Genomic DNA, 20,171 nt, shown 5'->3' on the forward strand with positions numbered 1-20,171 from the left:
TTCTATTCTGTGACTGAGTGATTTCCTGGCTTCAGTCTCGAATAACTTCTCTGGACAGAGGCCTGGAAAATCCGTCTATTTATGTCTTGGTACCGTGAGCCAGGTGCCACAGATGTGGTGCATGTGTTTCCCCTTTCACTTTTAAACCTCTAAGTATCTATTTTCAGTGGATTGAAAGAGGATCCATGTGAAGAATCAGACTCTCCATTCCTTGAACTTTTTCTTTTTGCCTTAAACTTTTCAAACCAACAGGTAAGATGGGCCAGCTTTGATTTTGTAAATTATCTTTGATGTATACTTTTTTGAAGCCTGTCACTGCTTCTGTACCTAAATGTCTTTAATGATTTTAAAAGGGCCTTAAATTGAACACTCTTACAATTACTTCTAGATGGAGAAAAACAGTTTCTAAAGAAAAAACTCTGATGACATTTGACATCTAAAAGGAATTTGCAGTTGGTCTCAGTTGTAAGGAAAACAGCACCTACTCAAATGCCTTCCCCTTGCTCTCACTGCAAAATGAAATGTTTCAAGAAAGATCTGATTGTCTGTTTTCCTGGATCAGAAAACGTTAGTAAAGTACTAAATTTTCAAGAGGAAGGCCTAGAGCTGATGTTTTCAAGGCTGAAAAAACAGACCTACCTACCTTATTACTTAGTTTGAGAAAAGCAGATGAAGTAGTCTGGATACCTACTGGTGAAGTTTGGCCCTTCTTGGTCAATGAGGGAGAACCGCCACAAATCTGGTAAGAAGGTGCTGGCCAGCAGGGGGCGCCTGCCTGGCACCACCTGGGATGAGTTGGCAAGTGGGAGCTGATCAGCAGGATCTAGGTGGCAGAGGGAAGCCAGAATTGGGGAAGGGGGAATAATAGGAGGAGCAAAAAGGGCTGCGGAAGAATCACACGAGCATCTGCAAAGGCGATCACCTTCTGGAAAAAGCTATTCACATCTGCGTGTTTCTTAGTGAATTATAGCTGGAAAGGCTGACAAGCTGAGTTGGACGATGACAAGGAATTCGTGTCATTTGTTTGAAATGCACACCTGTGCAAGAGGGAGGGTAATTTTGACGATCTTGCTCTAACTGAAAAAACTTTATACCTACTTAACCTTTTGGGGCTTCTGAAAAATATATTGTAATTTTCTCCCATTTGTTCTTTGACCATATTAAAAATAACTTAAGGACACCTCTGTCTGTGAGTCGTCCTGACATTATGCCAAATGCTCTTTATACATACATTCTCACAATAACCACCAGATGCATATACTATTATTTCCCTTATTTTAAATATAAACTGAGGCGCAGGCGGGGTTAGATCTTTGACCTACTGCATGGAGTATTCTAGGTGTTTTAGGAAATGGTCATTTTTGGTACCACTGAGGAAGGAAGAAATTTAAATACAAATACAACTCACAGTGGATCAAGAAAACACTGGACTAGCTTTGATGGAGACATAAATGTCATTGTGTAGGTTACTAAACAGAATAAATTCATCATCAGAGAAGAAGAACTTCCAAATTATTTTCTAATCCTGGATTCTAGGAGTCTGCATTTGTGCTATGACATGATTTAATTACAGAAGCCAATATACTAAAATGCAAAAAAAAAAAAAACAAAACGTGTTAGGTTTTTGCTGGGAAATATCTTAGGGATAATCAGGTAAGGTCACAGGAGACAGGATCCATCTGTTTGGAGGATATAGCATCCTACTCACCCTCATCACCTCTTAGCCCTGTGACCACCTCCCCCCACCTTGGAATCTTCTCATGGGTTCCTCCCCACTGTCCATGCTTTTGCTTCCACTATTCCCAACATGAGGAATAGCCTCCTCCATTCCAATACAAATCCCACACTTGAGTTCAAGATTCAAAATCCATATCCCACACAAAACCTTTCCCACTAAGCGCAAACAATAATGATCTTACTTGTTCTTTGCAATCTTATACCCTTCTAGCCTGCCGACCCTATTGTCTACCACTTAAGCAAATATTATTTTATATACTTTTCTGGTTGCTTTATGAAAACTGCCTTCCTGGCATGTTTCTGAGTTTCTTTTCCTGTCTCAAAAATGGGGCAGAGGGCAGTCCTTAAATCATGCTTCTTGGTTAACAGGCAACCATTGGCAAGGTAACTGCCATCACAGTCTCATTACCTTAAAGGTGATTCAACGGAGGATGATCTGGAGTTTGCTGGTATCAACAGATACAGCCAGAGCATTAAAAAAAAAAAAAATAATAGCAAGCCTCACTTAATTTGGGATCTATTTCTAAAGTGAGAGAGCCATGGTCCCAAAAGTTTTCAATGAGAAAGATGAGGTAGAAGTGAGCCAAAGAGATGCCATAATATTGTACAAAAGCGGCCATGCTGGCCCAAGATGCTGATGCTCCAACCTCACACTGCCCCCCCCCCCCCCCGGAGGCCTGTGATCACCCTTCTCTGCTACTCTGCCTCCACGGTCTGAATTAACGCTCCTGCCCACTGCCGCTATGCCCTTTGAACGGTTCCAGCTTGCCCTGGAGAGCCGTGACATTTTAGTGGTGGGTGAGGCTAACTCCTCTGTAAAGAGTGTATCTGTTGGGAATGCAGTTTTTGGAAGAAAGACACCATTTAAACAGAACACTATTCCTTTGACAGCCCCACAGAATGGGGCAAATGAATTAGAAACAGCAAATCAAGTCCAAGCTGGTATCAAGCCTGGGGAGGCTGTGAAGCGCTGTGCCCTGTTTTAAGCCGGCCGCCATATTTTGCCATGACCAATGAATTCCACCACTTCAACAGGAATACACTGGCTGTTAACACAGTCAAGAAATGCTTTTCTTGGAATACGGTGAAGGAAGTAAAATGAGCAGTAAGTTTATTGGAGAAGAGATTCTTTTAAAATGACTCTTCGGACAACACACTCAGAATGGAAAACTTTTGGTGTCATACGTTGTAAGAGAGCATGAAGAGTGTTTTAATAATGAGCCAACATCTTGTGTCATATAGCTAACAACTTGGCTTAGACTCTAACAGATATATACAGGTAGTTATCTACCCAGAAAATAACGTAAGAGCCGCTGCCATAGTTTATTCAAGAGCCAGAGGTACCAGAGCCAGGGTAAATAAATGCCACTTCCTATTCACAACCACTAGGACTTATTGAACTAGAAATTACTCCAAAACTAGGCAGTTTTTCCAAGTAAGAGATACTTGGACAACAAAGGAAGAGACTCCCAGGCTTTTCCATGAGTTTGGGCCTGCATCCTGAGACTGCCCAGGATCAGACTGGTTCAGGGGAAGAGACCACCCGGCCACCTTGTGTTTGGAATTTTCCTTGTTACACGTGTAAATTTCTGAAATAACATGATTTCTTTCAGAGCATCTAATTTTGCTTCTCTTAAACCAAGATACTTCTGGGGATATGCAATCAATGTGAAATATTTCAATCCATTTTCTCTTTGCCTTTAGGGAGTTTTACTACTATTACAGTGGAAAATACCTGTCATTAAAAGAGAACAAGCTATTTTTTTAATATGCTCATTGTGAAAGTAAAAAAAATTACTATTACCAAGAATGGGTGTGTATATATATATATATATATATATACATATGTATATATATGGCATGTATATATATATACCTATCCTTGATAATAGTAATTTTATCAAATATATATAATAGTAACTTTATCAAGTATATATAATTTAAATATATATATTTATTTAACATTTTCTTATTGTTGAGGGACAGAGCATGAGCAGGGGAGGGGCAGAGAGAGAGAGGGAGACACAGAATCTGAAGCAGGCTCCAGGTTCCGAGCTGTCAGCACAGAGCCCGACGTGGGGCTCGAACCCACAAACCATGAGATCATGACCTGAGCTGAAGTCAGACGCTTAACCAACTGAGCCATCCAGGTGTCCCAGGAATGAGTATATTTTTAAAGGGAGGCTTTACTGCTCTAAAAACAAACAACTTCCGTTTTCTTCTGTTTTAGGAGTCTTCTACTTAAGGTCATAAGTAAAGTTTTTTTTTTTCCTTCCAAAGCGTTAAAAACTTAGAACAAGAGAGATTAAATAGTTGGTTTAGGGAGTTTAGGCATTACACACCATCTAATCTCTTCACTTAATCCTTTAACTTCTATCAGGAATAAAATCCATTCATCCACGAGCAGGGTTTCCCCCAAATTCAAATAACAAAATGGTGGGGGAAGAAATGGTGAGAGGTAGAAAGTAGACACGTTCCTGATAGCAGAGCGCTCAGGATTTGTGTTTATAATTAATCTGCCGGGCCTTGGTAAGCCCTGTGTACCTCCTTTATGTGGTAAGTGTCACGGGATGAGCATAGCACCAACACTGTTGCTTTTCCAAAGTACGATGAGAAAGAGCTGAGCTCCACACTATGTGCAAAGGCCCTGTGACCTGATGGCACAGTCAAATTGAGTCATGGAAAGGTATTTATGAAAGGAACTTAAAATTGCTTCTCATTAAGTGTGGCAAAGATAAATAAGAACAGAATTACTAACTGTCCTAGAAAAGCAATTCTACCACTGTAATGCCTAATTAATTCTAGAAGCATCTAACTTACAGGCATATGTTTGACTCTACCAGTAAAGTTTCCATGCTAGTAGCAAAACTCACTATTTCATCTTATGATAATTGGTAAAAACTCTTCAGAGATGGTAACATTTACACAAATGAAAAGTGAAATTAAATTCCAGGTTGACAGACTCAGCATTTGCCTGGATCACAAAACTTTGCTCCTGGAGACCAGTAAACACATTTCCCTGGTGAGGAAATTATTTTGGTTTATTCCAATTTGAAACTCTTTCATAGGATTTGAGCACTGTGGGGAAGAATTAAATCCTCTCAGCTCCTCTGAGAAAGAACACTTTATTCTTCAAAAGACAAATCCCAGAAAGAAATTGGACCATTATCTTACACCATATACAAAAATAAATTCAAAATGGATTGAAGGCTTAAATGTAAGACCTAAAAGCATAATATGCTCAGAAGAAATTATGGACAGTAAGTTCTTTGACATTTGTCTTAGCAGTATTTGTTTGGACCAGTATCCTTAGGCTAGGGAAACAAAACTAAAATTAAAAAAATGGGATTACATCAAACTAAAAAGCTTTTGCACAGAGAAGGAAACCATCAACAAAACAAAAAGGCAACCTACTGAATGGGAGAAGTTATTTGTAAGTCATACATCTGATATGGGGTTAATATCTGAAATATATAAGGGATTTACATGACTTAATATCAAAAAAACCAAAGTGGTTAAAAAATGTTCAGAGGACTTGAATAGACATTTTTCCAAAGAAGACTTACAGATGGACAACAGGCACATAAAAAGATGCTCAGCATCGCTCATTAGGGAAATTCGAATCAAAACCACAATATCACCTCACTCTTATCAGACTGACTACTACCAATAAGACAAAAAATAAGAATTGGCAAGGATGTAGAGAAACGGGAACATTTGCACACTGTTGGCGGGAATGTGAATGGTACAGCCACTGTGGCAAACAGTATGGAGGTTCCTCAAAAAGTTAAAAATAGAACTACCTTACGACCCGGCAATTGCACTACTAGGTATTTACCCAAAGGATACAAAAATACTGATTTGAAGGGATACAGTGCACCCCAATAGCAGCATTATCAACAACAGCCAAACTATGGAAAGGGCCCAAATGTCCATCAGCTGATGAATGCATAAAGATGATGTGATATATATTCACCAAAAGGAATGAAATCTTGCCATTTGCAACAATGTGGATCGAACTAGAGTATATTACGCTAAGCGAAATAAGTCAGTGAAAGACAAATATCATATGATGTCACTCATATGTGGAACTTAAGAAACACACCAGATGAACAAAGGGGAAGGGAAAGAAAAATAAGATAAAAACAGAGAGGGAGGCAAACCATGAGACTCTTAAACACAGAGAACAAACTGAAGGTTGCTGAAGGGGAGGTGGGCGGGGGGGATGGGCTAAATGGGTGATGGGGACTTAGGGGGCACTTGTTGCGATGAGCACTGGGTGTTGTATGTAAGTGATGAATCACTGACTTCTGCTCCTGAAACCAATACTTACTTTTAAGAAGACATTCTTTCACAGTGGAATGATCCCAAAAAGGAAAAAAAAAAAAAAAAAAAAAAAAGTTTGCTCTTACTCTCAGTTCTTGGGGAACAGAATTTGGCTTCTTTATGTTGATCTCAATGCTACTGTTGTCTTGTTTGAGTTCCACTGGGGACCCATCCACTCTGGCCACACCTTCAAACATCTGGGATTTGGTTAATGAGGAGGCAAGTACCACCGTGGGACTCTCTCTTTCCTTCTCCTTGTCACCATGAACTGTTTCTCCATTCACACTGACTTTCCCATCTACCTATAAAAAACACAGTGAACAAAAAACACAAGCTATTCCCCAATGAAAGACTATAACAAAAGAACACATTCAGAGTCACGGTAAAACATTATCACTTAACAATCAGGATCCAACCAAAAGTAAGGCCTCTCAAATGCTTCCATTGGCTCTGGAAATTAGGGCCCCCATAAATGACCTCTTTAAGGACCTCTTTTATTTATTTTTATTTTTTTAAGTTATTTATTTATTTTTAATTCTTTTTAACATTTATTTATTACTGAGAGACAGAGACAGAGCATGAGCAGGGGAGGGGCAAAGAGAGGGGGAGACACAGAATCCCAAGCAGGCTCCAGGCTCCGAGCTGTCAGCACAGAGCCCGACGCGGGGCTTGAACTCACAAACTGTGAGCCCATGACCCGAGCTGAAATCAGACGCTTAACTGACTGAGCCATCCAGGTGCCCCTAGTTTACAACTTTTTTTTAACGTTTATTTATTATTGAGAGACAGAGAGAGACAGAGCATGGGCATTGGAGGGGCAGAGAGAGAGGGAGACACAGAATCTGAAGCAGGCTCCAGGCTCCGAGCTGTCAGCACAGAGCCCAATGCGGGACTTGAATTCAAGAACCGTGAGATCGTGACCTGAGCCGAAGTCAGACACTTAACCAACTGAGCCACCCAGGTGCCCAGAACCTCTTTTAAAATTCATCAATCTTCTCGGGCCACTTCACTTTGGGTTAAATTTCCTGTTCACTTGGTCTGTGCTCTTATTTTAAAGTATAGAAAATTAAAGAATCTTAAGTATAAATACATGTCACATATTTGGGTTGCAGTGTACTTCATTCAAGTTCTGATTACTATTCCACAGTTTTGAGATTTTTGTTTCTGGCTATCATATAAATTAGGTAGAACCCACCTCAGCTCAGGAAACTTCCATAGGTTATTCTGTGGTAAGGGGGCAATGGGTACATTTTTGGAAGCTAACACGAAGGGCAGGGGGCCTGATACTATGCTATATTACAGTGAATCCCCATTTCCAGTTAATTTTACAATCCCAATTTTCCCAAGAACAAAAGGCCATCACATTAAAATATTTTTGTTTTGTACCCATGTGTAGGGAAGGTGGTAAAAGCAAGAAAGGAGGAGCAGAGAGGGTGGTTAGTCTGGCTTCTTGAAAGGCACCTAGAACCTTCCCCTCCATCTTAAAGTGTGGGGCAATATACACAGTGGTTATAAGAGGAAGCTGCGGTCAGACAGCCTAAGACTCAATCCTGGCTCTACCATTTAAAAACCACATAATCCTCAACAAGTGTCTTATCCTCTGTGCTCAGATTCCTCATCTATAAACTTTTATAATGGCATCTCCCTGATCGTGCTGTTGAGGGGATTTTATGGGTTAACATATGTACAGAGTTTACAACAATATCTGGCACAATTTATGTATATAAACATTAGCCATTATTATTACTAGGCCTTCTCAAATCTTTCAAGAGGAATAATGGAAGGCCAGATATTAGTTAGGGTTTATTTACCTTAAGCCTGTGGCTTAAAGAATCTATTGTCTGTGATCCATAAGAAAGAACCTTAAATCATAACTGAGCACACCCACATAACTATAGCTGAAATAGGGGTTTTGCAAAATACTTTTTACCTTTATTTTATGTGATGCACTATTTTTTTTTTTTGTATTCTATTTTACTTTATTAAAAAATGCTAGGGGCGCCTGGGTGGCTCGGTTGGTTAGGTGACTGACTTCAGCTCAGGTCATGATCTCGCAGTTTGTGAGTTCAAGCCCCGCATCGGCTCTGTGCTGACAGCCCAGTACCCGGAGCCTGCTTCAGATTCTGTGTCTTCCCCTCTCTACCCCTCCCCTGCTCACGTTCTATGTCTCTCTGTCTCTCAATAATAAATAAATGGTAAAGAAAAATTTAAAAAAATGCTAATACTAAGCCACTAAATTGATTTCATAACCTGGCAACAGGTAATAATTCTCACTTTGAAAAACACTGGCTTAAACTATTTCACTTGATTTTCCTTTACTCTTAATTCTGTTGTACTAGGAAACTAAGGCCGTATTCTCTGTCTCCCTCATCCCACTGCCCTACCCACATGAGCGCGCACACACACACACACACACACACACACACACACACACACGTACCCCTTAGCTTCTACCCTGGCATTATCTGGTAACAACTTTCCATTTATATACTACCTTTGACCATAACTGGGTTCACCCACTGAGTGGTGGGGCTGTGAATGGGGCCGATAGCCCTAAATGCCTATGATGAGTCAAGGGCTCATTGGTGGTCAAGAGTGAACCCCAGCTCTAAAAAGATCTCTACTTAAGTTCTTCTCCCCATTCCTCCATGAATGCTCTTCCTGAGACCTTTGACACTGTTTTGCCACAATGGTGAGAGACAGGGATTCCTGAGGGCCAAAGTCTTGCCATAAAGTCATCTATCAAAATTCTTCTGTTTAAATGATCACCTTGCACTATTCATATAAAGAAAGGGAAATGGACATCTACATTATCTGATCGGATGCTTTGGATACCAAGTTAAATAAAAGTATTATCTACCCCTGTTCTGGGCCACCTCAATATCAAATCTTCCTTCATGAAATATCACAGATAGTTCATGGTCACGAGCCCTAGGTGAAGGAGACCTGGTGTAGTACTCAGGTGGGATATTGAGCATGTATGGGGACATGATTATCTATGTGTGAGCCTGCCTGATGAGTGGCTCATTTTCTCAAGGAACATTCAAGTATTTATTCAATAAGAACTTGGTGAGTGCCTACTATTTCCCAGGTCCCTATGCCAGGCTCTTAGGAAGAAGCTGTGAACAACAAAGACACAGCTCCAGCCCTTCGGGGGACACACATCTCTATTCAACCCAGATGAGACATCCAGGGTACTTTCCTTTTGTTCTGTCAAAGGCTAAAGCACAGATATTTAAGATCCATTCTGAGTTATGTAAGCAATAGTCAGAAAGCATATACTTTGGTTCCCTCTGAAATTCAACAGGAAGATACATGACATCACATTACTCAATTAGTTTAGCTGAGCAAACCTTCTTCACAGTCATGTGCCCTTGTCTCCTGGTGATGAAGTCCACCTCTGTCTTCTATTAAGAACCCATGTGGCATGCAGGGACCATGAGAACTGATTTTTCTTTGTAATCCAAAGAGCTTTAAGCCAAAGAATGAGTGCTTCCTCATGATGTGAGGGAAAACACTGAGATTTGAGGAAGTGAAAAGATGTCTGGTTGTCAAACGATCCTTCGTTCTGGAACAGTATTTTACATATTCATGTTGGTAGGAAACAACCTAGTTTCTTTCCACTTAAAAATTTAAAAACCTGTGTCATCTGGGAATCAAGTACATCCCATGTTCCTATGTACTCCTTGTATTACTCTTTTTTTTTTTTTTTCAATTGTAGCATCTTTTTGGCTAGGATGTCAAATTCCTTAAAAAGAAGAGGTGGCTGCCTATGCTTCTATTTAAAACAAAGGCAATTAAAATTTTGTTCTGAGGACTTTGCTATAGTCCCAGGGTATCCTGGGATACCCAGGGTTTTACTAAACTAAGGGTCTGTTACCACTACTATAGAGAGACCATGCCCTTATATCAAATTCAAAAATAAGCCTTGCTCATGGAGACGTCTCAATTATCAATCTCATTGGAGTCTATCAGTAGGAATTGGGGGGAACATCTGTCCTTTAACTATTTGCAAACCAAATTTCCTGAGGCATAAACTTTACAATTGTAAATGTTAATACATTCCTCTTTTGTCTGATACAAATAATTCTATCTTCTTGAGGCGAGATGCTTTCTTTCTTTACCTGGGGTTTGGTTTTGCTTCTATTCTTAAGGAACGTATCCTACCTTAAAGGTCTTCAGAACCTCTTGAGAGTTTTTGGGCTGGGAGTAAGGCTTGGGTGTCAGCATAGGCACTGCTTTGGGAGTGACAGTTTTGCTTGGAGAGCCACTGCCTGCTGACATGCTGGTATCCAGAACGCTGGTGCGAGCGATGGTGGTTTCCACAGTGGCAGTGAACTTGGGTGGAGGCAGTGACTGTTGCCGCAGGTATTTCATGGGGTTGGGGTCATTCAGGAAGGGGGTTAAGTTTGGCTCTGTTGAATGGCTTCTTTCCAGAATTTTTGGCATCTCCAAGCGTTCGAGAACAGCCTCGCTGATGGTGAACCTTTCGATGTACTGTTGAAGGATCCCCTCTGCTTCCTCCTGAGACCGTGCATTCTTGTAGGCCTCATGCAACTCCCTCTCTCTCCGCTCTCTAAAGGAGGAGCATGGGAAGGGCAGCAAGAACAAAGTCAACAGTCACAAAAATGGCAAAGAAGACCTTGGTAGGAACCAAGGTCGAGCTGAAAGGGGAGCACGGGGAGTGTGGAATACTGGTGTCAGAGCCTCTGTGAATACCAACAATTTTTAGAAAAAGCACATCTAGAGCATATTGCACATTTAAAAAAAACAACAAAAGAACTCACTTTTCTTGAACAATTTCTCTGTAGGTTTTGATGCTTTTCCTTCGTTCACTTGTTCCATCCTCTCCAGCCAGTAACTTCTCCATTTTCTTCCTTTCTTCCTCTTTCTTGATTAAGTCCTGGGAAGCGCTTCTTCTACGACTCTTCCAACGAGCCAGGTCCTAGTGGGGGTGGGGGGTCAGGGGTAGACAGGACATACTTCTCCAGGCTTACACACAACTCCATGTCTACTCTTTAGAGTTTAGTGAGCACTCGCGATGGGCCCAGCACTATGCTAGGGCATTGCCACCCAATCCAATGTAAGTCTGGTTGGAACAGGAATGCCTCAAAGGCAGGAAATATTCAGATAGAGCTACAATATCCACAGCAGGGCAATGCATTCATTTAAGCACAGTAATGTGAAATGCAATCATATTTCACGTCAGCTGCTAAATTTTAAAGTATTGCTTCACAGGGTATCACAAGAAATTTCATTTCTTCCGATTTATGACCTGTGCATTGTGAATGGACTTGCTGACAACAGGATAGTAGGAATCAGCCACAGACCTACACAATTTCCTCTGGGAAGGAAGAAAAGGCAGAAATAATTATTTCTAGGAGTCTGGAGTCAGGTGGATGGGAGTGCAGCTGTGGGAAGTAATCCTAGCGCTATCTCTTCCATGCTTTGGAATCTCAGGCATGTTTCTTAGCCTGTCTGTACCTCTGTTTCCTCATCTCTAAAACAGGGATGCCAATTACACCTACTCTTACCAGCCTATTGTGAGGGTTAAATGACATAGTACATATAAGGTGCCAGACACAGAGTAAGTGCCCAATATATTGTAGTCATAATTATTACTACGTAGACTTTGGAAATGTTAACTTTTGGACCACCAATTTTGCATTAGCCACCTCAGAGTGCTTTGTGAGGATTACATGGAAGAATTCACGGTCCTTCTTGTCATCCCTATCTTCGCGTTCTTCCCTGCCCTGGCTCTTTGCTCTCAGCACAGACGATCTCAAGGCCCTCATCAGGCCATAGAGACTTCCTTCTCTGGTTCTAATTTTGGCTACCTCACTCACTGCTGTGTGACTTTGGGTGAGTTACTTAGCTCTTCTGGGACATATGTGTGGAACTGAGGACGATACCAGTTGCTACCTCATCGGGTTACTAAGGAAACTGAAGAATTCCTACATGCAAGGCAGAACAGTGCCTGTAACCGGCAGGCTTTCAATGTTGGCGATTATTGTTGCCATCATCATCGCTGATTTCAATGTATCATCTCAAACAAAAGACAGGGCATCCTCAACTCTGCATCCCATGCTGGTTGCCTCCCTCCTGCTCCCCCTCCTTTGTGGCCAACCTTCTAGCAAGAGTACCTGTCGAATACACATCTGTATCCTTCACCTTTCACGTTGCCCTTAACTTTCTTACTAATCCCACACTTCCCGTCACTGGTTTGAAATCCTCTACGGGCTCCCTCCCCCTGCATGGCTTTCAAGCCTGTCTACCCACTCCCCTGATTTCCTGCTCCAAGGGGGCTCTGACCCACGGTTTGGGCAGCCTCCGTGCTGCCCGTGGCCTTGGCCGACACTCACATCTTGCCATTTGTCGTCCTCTTCTCGCAGCTGGTTGTTTATCAGCTGCAGCTGCTCCTGGCGGGCCCTGCTGTGCGGCTGCACCGCGGCCTCCTCCTCACACCGCATGTCAAACATACTCGTGCTCCTGAGCGTGGAGAGAGAAGAGACAAAAATGGACCGGCGCCCGGGGTGTGTCTGCGCGTCCTGCCGCGCGGGGGCGCTACCGCGCTTGGAAAACCGCCCCTTCCCCGCAGCAGCTCAAGCCAGCCCCGTGATGCGGCCAGTTGCGATCCCCCAGCCTGCAGCGGGCATGCTAGCACCCCACTTCTTTTGCCGCGAAAGCCAAAACGTGGCCATCTTTGCCTTCCGTGGTGGCTGCAGCAAGTCAATGTCATTTTATCCGTAGGTGCCAAAATATGTTTACGGACGGGCTAGAAAAAGGTATTTGGAGCTCTAGGCTCTTCTCATTTGGAAATGTACTAGAAAATAAAATGAAGAGAATTACAAGGTATAACGTAGGGAGAATTTGTGGGGAAGGAAGGAGGGTGCCATCCCACGCAGCAAATACTTCATTACCATAAATGCTTCTTTGCGTAAAGAGCTGTCTTACATGCTTTCTACATTACCTAAGGCAATTTCTCCATTTTCAAAAAAAAATCATCCAGCCTCAAGTCTAAGACACCACCTTTTCATATTGTATTTTCTGACTTGTGGATGCATCCGATAACTACACATTAGTGATTCATATATTTGGTGTACTTATTTGTATTTCCTGTAAAAAATGTCTGTAAATTGGAAGTGCAGTTTGAGAGCATCTCGGAATCAAGGAAATAAGGTATTTTGTAGTAAGATTAAGGAATAAAATATATAAATCAGCATATACTTTGTATCCTAATAGTCTCACAAGCATTTTACCTTATTTTTGTCAGGATACTACTGAATTTACTCTTTTAAAAGAAAAACGATAGGGAAGGCAATTTTTTCAACCCTTAGGCTGTACGTATAATTGATATGTCCTATAGGAGGTTATTAAATGTTGGACAAGACCATAGGGCCTTTTCTATGGTGCTTACATAGACCTTTGTTACAGCAGAAGCTGAAGCAGCAAGGTGAAAACAGAAATAAAACCCAAAGCAAAACCTTCCTTTTTTTTATTTTTTCCTCTCAAAGAAATGAGCTCTGGGGCCGAGTGAGTCACAACAGTCCAAAATCAAGAAATGGAGGTTCACTGTTCAACTCTAAGAACAGAAGACTATGATAGTCCATTTTCGAAGCCAGCTTAACACAAAGAAAAAGAAAAGCCATGCACTTAGACACCAGTTAATTCTACACATCATCAGTGATGTCCAAAATAGTTATCCCCACGGCCGGACAATGAACAGCATCGGCAACACTGGCTGCCAGTGGGTTCCTTGGCAGACAGCTCTCTGGAAGGGGAAGACGTATCCTCAAGGCAATGGCTGCCCACATTCAAAATGAATCTGCATGGATCTGTTGGGTGCCTCTTCCCTCTCTCTAGATGTTGGACAATTTAAATCTGACTTAAGAGAGCTAAAACTGAAGATTGTACTTGGGATCTGTCTTCCCCACAAGTATTCTAATACTCTGACTGCATAGAAGGACTTTCACCATCTATTAGCACAAATATGACAAACCACCGTGTGAAGATGCCTCTACATACTCAGAGGATGGTGCGGACTATGGCAGCCATGTCTCCCAAAAAGCTAAACTGCAGTCCTCAAAGGGGGAAGGGGCTGTGATTTATCATCCATTTTACACTACTTATCAATGTTGTTTAAGAAAGATTTAGGAATTTGCAGAGGTAGGCTGAAAAGTCTAACCTCACTTTTTTTAAACTCCAGGGATGAAAATTCACTTAAGGAGGCTTTGTAGAAAGAGACTGAAAATCATCCCATTTCTCCTCTCAGTTAAAAAAAAAAAAAAACAAAAAACCAAAAAACCCTTAACCTTAAATAGATCCAATTTAGTCAGTTCATCTTTAAAGGCAATTTACAGTCTTCACGAAGACTGTGGAAGATAAAAACCTCTCAAAGCGGGGCTCTCTTTTCATCGAAGTCGTTGGCAGACTGCGGGTTAGAAAGGAGGCCCCCTTTTCAACTTCGCTATCTACCATTTCTAAAGGGCAGAATTTGGGTTTAGGCCACACTGGGTAGCCATAGAGCCAGGTCTTCTTCTAGAACCTCAGGAAAAAATGGCAGTCTTCTCTAATATTTGGGATTTGGTTATGTCACCTGGAAGAGAATAGGAGCAAAAGGCCTTGAGAATTGCCTCTTTCTGTCCAGGATTCCTATCTCTGCTCCCACCATGAAGTTCTAATTATCTCAGCCCCAATGCGGCCAAAAGCTGGTTAGTGAAATCAAAAGAGAAACCCTTCGTTGCCCTCTCATATACCAAGAAGCACTATTTCCCCCCAGAGGGGTTGGTTGGTTTATTTATTTATTTTAAAAGAAATACCAGCAAACTGGCCAAAGAGGGGTTTGTTTGTTTGTTTGTTTATTTATTTATTTTAAAAGAAATACCAGCAAACTGGCCAAAATAAAATAACTGAACTCTGAGCAATATCTCTATGCTATTTCAAAAAAAGGAACTAAGCAACTTGAAAATTGATAATACTAGACAGAAAATGGGCTGAGTCACCATTCAGACAATGTTCCTTAGCTCAGAGGTTGGACTCCGCCTCCAAAATGAAGAAGTATATGTCTAGGGACAGGGTAGGGGATCCTGGAGGAGCCCAGGTTCCAGAATATTCATATTAATGTGACTTGCACTCGAGCAGTGCTTCTCAGCCTTGTGCTGTTGGGACAAGGGTCCCTGGCTACAGAGCCCCGAAGTCTCTCCTGGTGGTAGGTTGGCATTTTTGAGGACCAGGATTAAATCACCTCAAGGGGAGCCTGGAAAATGGCTTCTGGGCCAGGTCTACGGTGAGCGAATTAGGAATAAAATAGTCTACGGCTCTCACGGTACGCTCGCTCCGTTGGTGGGGAGAGCCTTGGGAGAGGAGGAGTGTGCAAATGAAGAAAAGGGCAAGAAGGTGAAACTACATCTATGGAAACATTCTTGGCTTGCCAGGAGGCGGAAATCTCTGTTTGCCTGTGTGGTAGGTCTGCCCCTGACCTGCATTTTCCTTAAAGGGCACATCTTTTTTTGATTGGGCTGTATTTTAAGAATGTGTCAATTCTGAATAAATAGAGCCTGTGCCAATAATTGCCCTTAAAGATGTTGAAGGAGGGAGATAGTTGGGGAATAAACTAAACATATATTAATTTCTATTTAAAAACGAAACTCCCAATATAAACTTTGCATTTGGCTCCCCGCATGGTTTCATGTTAAGTTGTGTCTACTTCCAAGAAGGAAATTTAGCACTTTGTATACTCCTAGATAAGACCTCTGGAAAAGAGGTTTTTATGCTTCTTACTCCAGGAGGCTGCTTTTTGTAAATTTAGAGCAGAGAAGGGAGTCCCCACCTCCACCCCTTTTAAAGATCGCTCACTTTCCCTGTCGGTGAGGTTTCACATTCAGGTACGGGCAAGATTCAAACGCTCTTTAACGTACCTTCCTTTCTTCCACCTTTTGGGATTTCCCAGAGATCCGTCTTAGGTAAAGTGCATGATGGCTTTGCATTGATGAAGAATAAATCCATTCCCTCAAAATGTTTTTGCTAACCATATCAAAGTAGTGTTTTACCTATCAATCTTATGTAATCCGCCTTTCAGTGAATGTTACATATTGCCACTGCAGATTTTAAAAGTAATAACCAGGGCTCAATTTTATAGACTACTTAACTCCGTGCAATCAGTCAGGCTCAGGCTGAACTTGGTTTTGAGACATGACTGTTCTGCACATCAGCCGCAGAGCAATCGTAGAGCGCACGTTGGGATCATATCCTGGCACCGGAGTCAGACCGCTTAGTGCTGGGAGTACAAACCAAGCTGATGTGTTGAACACAGACATGGAACAGGTACTCAAAACAGTAGTTTTTTGGCCCAATCTCATTATTATTGGTGGCAATGGTTTTTGTGTTTTACATTCTTATTTAGACTCCTCACTTGGTGACTTAAAGGCCAAGACTTAAGGCCATTTAAGTCTTTAAGGCCAAGACTTAAATGTCTTAGGCCAGCGTTTGCTTCTCTGATGGCTCAGACTCCCGTGAGGGCACAGAATGCCTCTCACAGAGGAGACATCAGTCTCAGCAGGCCACTGATGTTGTGATTCTTAAAACACAAATTACTCAAATCTGAGAAAGCTAGCATTCTACAAAGAAAACTTTTGCCTTAGATATCTATTTCAGAATGCTCTGCAGATGGGAAATCCATTTTTGAAATGGAGTAAATGCGGTCACAAGCGGGAGAGTGTTGGCTTCTTCTCAAATTTGGACGTGAGGCGGAGGTGGGGAATGAATCTCTGAGGGCAGAGAGAGGAAGCCCTCTCTCTGAGGGCAGAGAGAGGAAGGGGCAGGGAGAGGAAGCCCACGTCGTGTTTGACATGTTGACCCCTTGCTATGCCACAGAACTGGAATATAACCCCGACGTCCTGGTCGGGAGCACCCCACAGTTTATATTACTCCAACCTGGGAGGAACTTGGGCTTCTGAATCTATAATTAGTGGCTTAGGATTTGTTTTCTTTGTTCAGAAAAATATGGCTATAAGAATGACTGCTCCATTGTTAACTCCAAGTCCTAACATATCAAGAATTAAATGCAAAACGCAGAACAATTCTGTGGTTGAGAAGGGCTACCAACATCCAAACCGTAAGAAGAAAAACCTCACCGTGCCACGTCTAGGAAAAGCAAATGTTAAGTTTAAGCAGCAGCTGCATATTAGAATCATGCTTGTTACTCCTTCATTCATCTGTCCTGCACAGAACATATGTTCTGCATTCCAAGTTCAAGTGCTTTTCTGAGGCTGCATGAGTCAGTTAGCTGTTCAGTTCACTGTTGCATCAATGGCGTTTCAATTAGTAGTGAGTACCGGAAGCATGCAGTTTAAGCTAATAATTAATGTATTCCTATAAACACAAGACAACTTACTCTGCGTCATCAGACACAGGAGTTCTCGGACCGTATCTACAAGACCAAATACACAATTAGAGGATGGGCATGACAGAAGGTAAACACTGTAACCAAGCTGGAAACAAACACTACTGGTGAAATATTGGCACGCCAAACCTTTTTTGCTGATCACACTGGAAGAGAAGTGTCATTATACAATTAGCAATATTCATGAGCTACAGAAAAGGAAAGAAAAGTCTTGGCATTTCTAAAGAATGCAAACTGTGTATTAAAACACAGAGGAGAAATGAAAATAATCCCCATGCTACCCACAAAAAAGAAGCTGTTCAATACAAACACAGAAAGGCTTAGGTGCAACCCACAATGTTTAGAGAAGGCAGTTTAAAAAGAAACAAAACAAAACCTGTATTATGGTTGTTCACAAACAGTTAAGCTCTTCATGCCTTTATGTTCTGCAGTAACGGCTGTAATGGACACCCAACATAGAAGCACACGCTTACTGACCCTTTCCCTGATGTGTTAATGCATTTGCACAAATGACATCAAAGAGTGTTTCTGCACTTTTCTGAAAGCAAACCAGAACTCCAACCAGAACCCCAATCAGTGCCTTCCGCATGCATTTGACAAAAACCACAATTCCTAGAAAACTGGCAGCCTTAATCAAAACCAGGCTTGGATAATATTCCATAACTTGAAAAACCAATGTTTTTTTTTTTTAAATCTTCTATATTCTTCTGATTATTTAGGTCTACACAGTTGTACCTTCTACAATATAGACACTTTCGATTTTAATGTGTTTGCTAAAGCAAGGAAAAAGGTTAAATTAGAAAAAAGATATGAGGACATTATAGGGCATATTTTAAAGCACATTTTAAAAAAGCGGCTTCCACAAATGACTATCTCCTCAGCAAAGGGAGATTTTAAGAGAAGGTTCTTACCTATGCCCCAAAAGCATTTCTGCACTCTGATGGTGGACAAAGAATTATTTGGGTAAAGAAAACAATGTCCTGCTTTCAGTTTCCAGCAAATTAAATTTTGGGGTTTTTAGCAAAAATTATCTAGTCTCATGTTCAGTTTCATAACAGTTTATGGGGGAAAATTTCTAAAGATCTCTTCCTATAATCTTAGGGAAAACACCCTGGAATTCATGGGTGCACGCACACATCCTTCTCTCTTATCTGCTCTTACCATTCTAGAACAGTCTGCATTCATTAACAATTGTTTTCATTTACAGTGAAGGCAACGAAACCAGTGCAAAACCCAAAGTTTCTGTTAAAATGGCCAAAAGGTTTGTGGATATTTCTCTTCTGGTAGTAAGGCTCATTTTCTGTTTCTCCAGGGGATAGTTTCAGAAGGAGCTAAAGTTTAACCTAATACCCTCAAGTTTCTAAAAATACTACTACATTGAAACAGATGACCAGTGGATTCCTCCATAATGAGAGAGTGCATAAGCGGTGTTCATTCTGAAGACTGGATCTATGCTTCCCAGTTAATTAATAGGCCTGTTGGAACAGGCTTATGCAAATACAGTGTTTTCTAAATTATCTATGGAACAGAGCAGAGAAGTTATGCCTAGTTAACTTAGAAATAATCAATTAATAATTAGCATGTGTTTTTGTGTTTCTATCTGAAGATTTCTCTTAATGTTTTATTGAAGTATAATATATGCTGCAGAAAGTGCACCTATCATACACACATTCCTTAGTGAATCTACATAAACCATATATACCCAGAGATTAGTATCAAGTGTTTTCTGCTGTATAAATGGACCCATGTAGTATGTATCCTTTTGAGTTTGGATTCTTTAACACATTTTGTTGGTGAGATTCAGCTGTATGTATGCTGTATGTAGGATATATTTTCTTTTTTAAAAATATCTTTAGGGGCGCCTGGGTGGCTCAGTCGGTTAAGTGGCCGACTTCGGCTCAGGTCATGATCTCGCGGTCCGTGAGTTCGAGCCCCGCATCGGGCTCTGGGCTGACGGCTCAGAGCCTGGAGCCTGTTTCAGATTCTGTGTCTCCCTCTCTCTCTGACCCTCCCCTGTTCATGCTCTGTCTCTCTCTGTCTCAAAAATAAATAAAACGTTAAAAAAAATTAAGAAAAAAATATCTTTAGTTTTGAGGAGGTGTGGGGGGAGGGGCAGAAAGAAAGAGGAACTGAGGATCCCAAGCCAGCTATACATTATGAGCAGAAAGCCTGATGATGTGGGGCCCAAACTCACAAAGAATGAGATCATGACTCGAGCTAAAGTTGGATGCTTAACCAACTGAGCCACCCAGGAGTCCCATTTTTTATTTTTCTCTTTTTTTGAGAGAGAGAGAGAGGGTGCACACGAACAATGGAGAAGGGCAGAAGGAGAGAATCCCAAGCAGGCTCCATGCTGAGCATGGAACCCAACATGGGGCTCAATCCCATGACCTTGGGATCATGACCTGAGCCGAAATCAAGAGTTGGACACTCAATCGACTATGCCACCCGGGCGCCCCACTTGTAGGATATATTTGAATTTAAACTGCTTCTACACAAAATATTTAACAGCATTTCATGGAAATCTCTGTCAACAAATGTAGATTTACACTAAAATGTAAGCTCCATGAGGGCAGGGATTTTTCTTTTTGGGTTCCCTGATGGTGACCAGACTAGGACTTTGACAACTATTTATTGAATACTCTGGAAACTGAAAAGAATAGTGCAGTTCCTAAAGATAATGTTCATTTAGCCCTTTACTCTATAC

General features: G+C 41.5%; 1 protein-coding gene across 18 annotated transcripts in view; it reads right to left on the reverse strand.

The window, feature by feature from the left end:
* LIMCH1 (LIM and calponin homology domains 1) overlaps positions 1-20,171 on the reverse strand; it is a 327,424-nt gene that overhangs the window by 47,282 nt on the left and 259,971 nt on the right. For 13 of the 18 annotated variants that reach the window (XM_030313976.1, XM_030313973.1, XM_030313972.1 and 10 more), the window contains 5 exons: positions 17,456-17,491; positions 12,426-12,552; positions 10,851-11,008; positions 10,231-10,639; positions 6,150-6,365 (listed from right to left, as the gene is read on the reverse strand). In XM_030313976.1, coding sequence (XP_030169836.1) covers positions 6,150-6,365; positions 10,231-10,639; positions 10,851-11,008; positions 12,426-12,552; positions 17,456-17,491 — 946 coding nt within the window. The remainder of the gene's footprint in view (positions 1-6,149; positions 6,366-10,230; positions 10,640-10,850; positions 11,009-12,425; positions 12,553-17,455; positions 17,492-20,171) is intronic. The other 5 variants (XM_030313975.1, XM_030313969.1, XM_030313970.1 and 2 more) reach the window with 1 other exon arrangement.

Source organism: Lynx canadensis, chromosome B1, assembly GCF_007474595.2.
Source record: "Lynx canadensis isolate LIC74 chromosome B1, mLynCan4.pri.v2, whole genome shotgun sequence".
Classification (NCBI taxonomy): Eukaryota; Metazoa; Chordata; class Mammalia; order Carnivora; family Felidae; genus Lynx; species Lynx canadensis.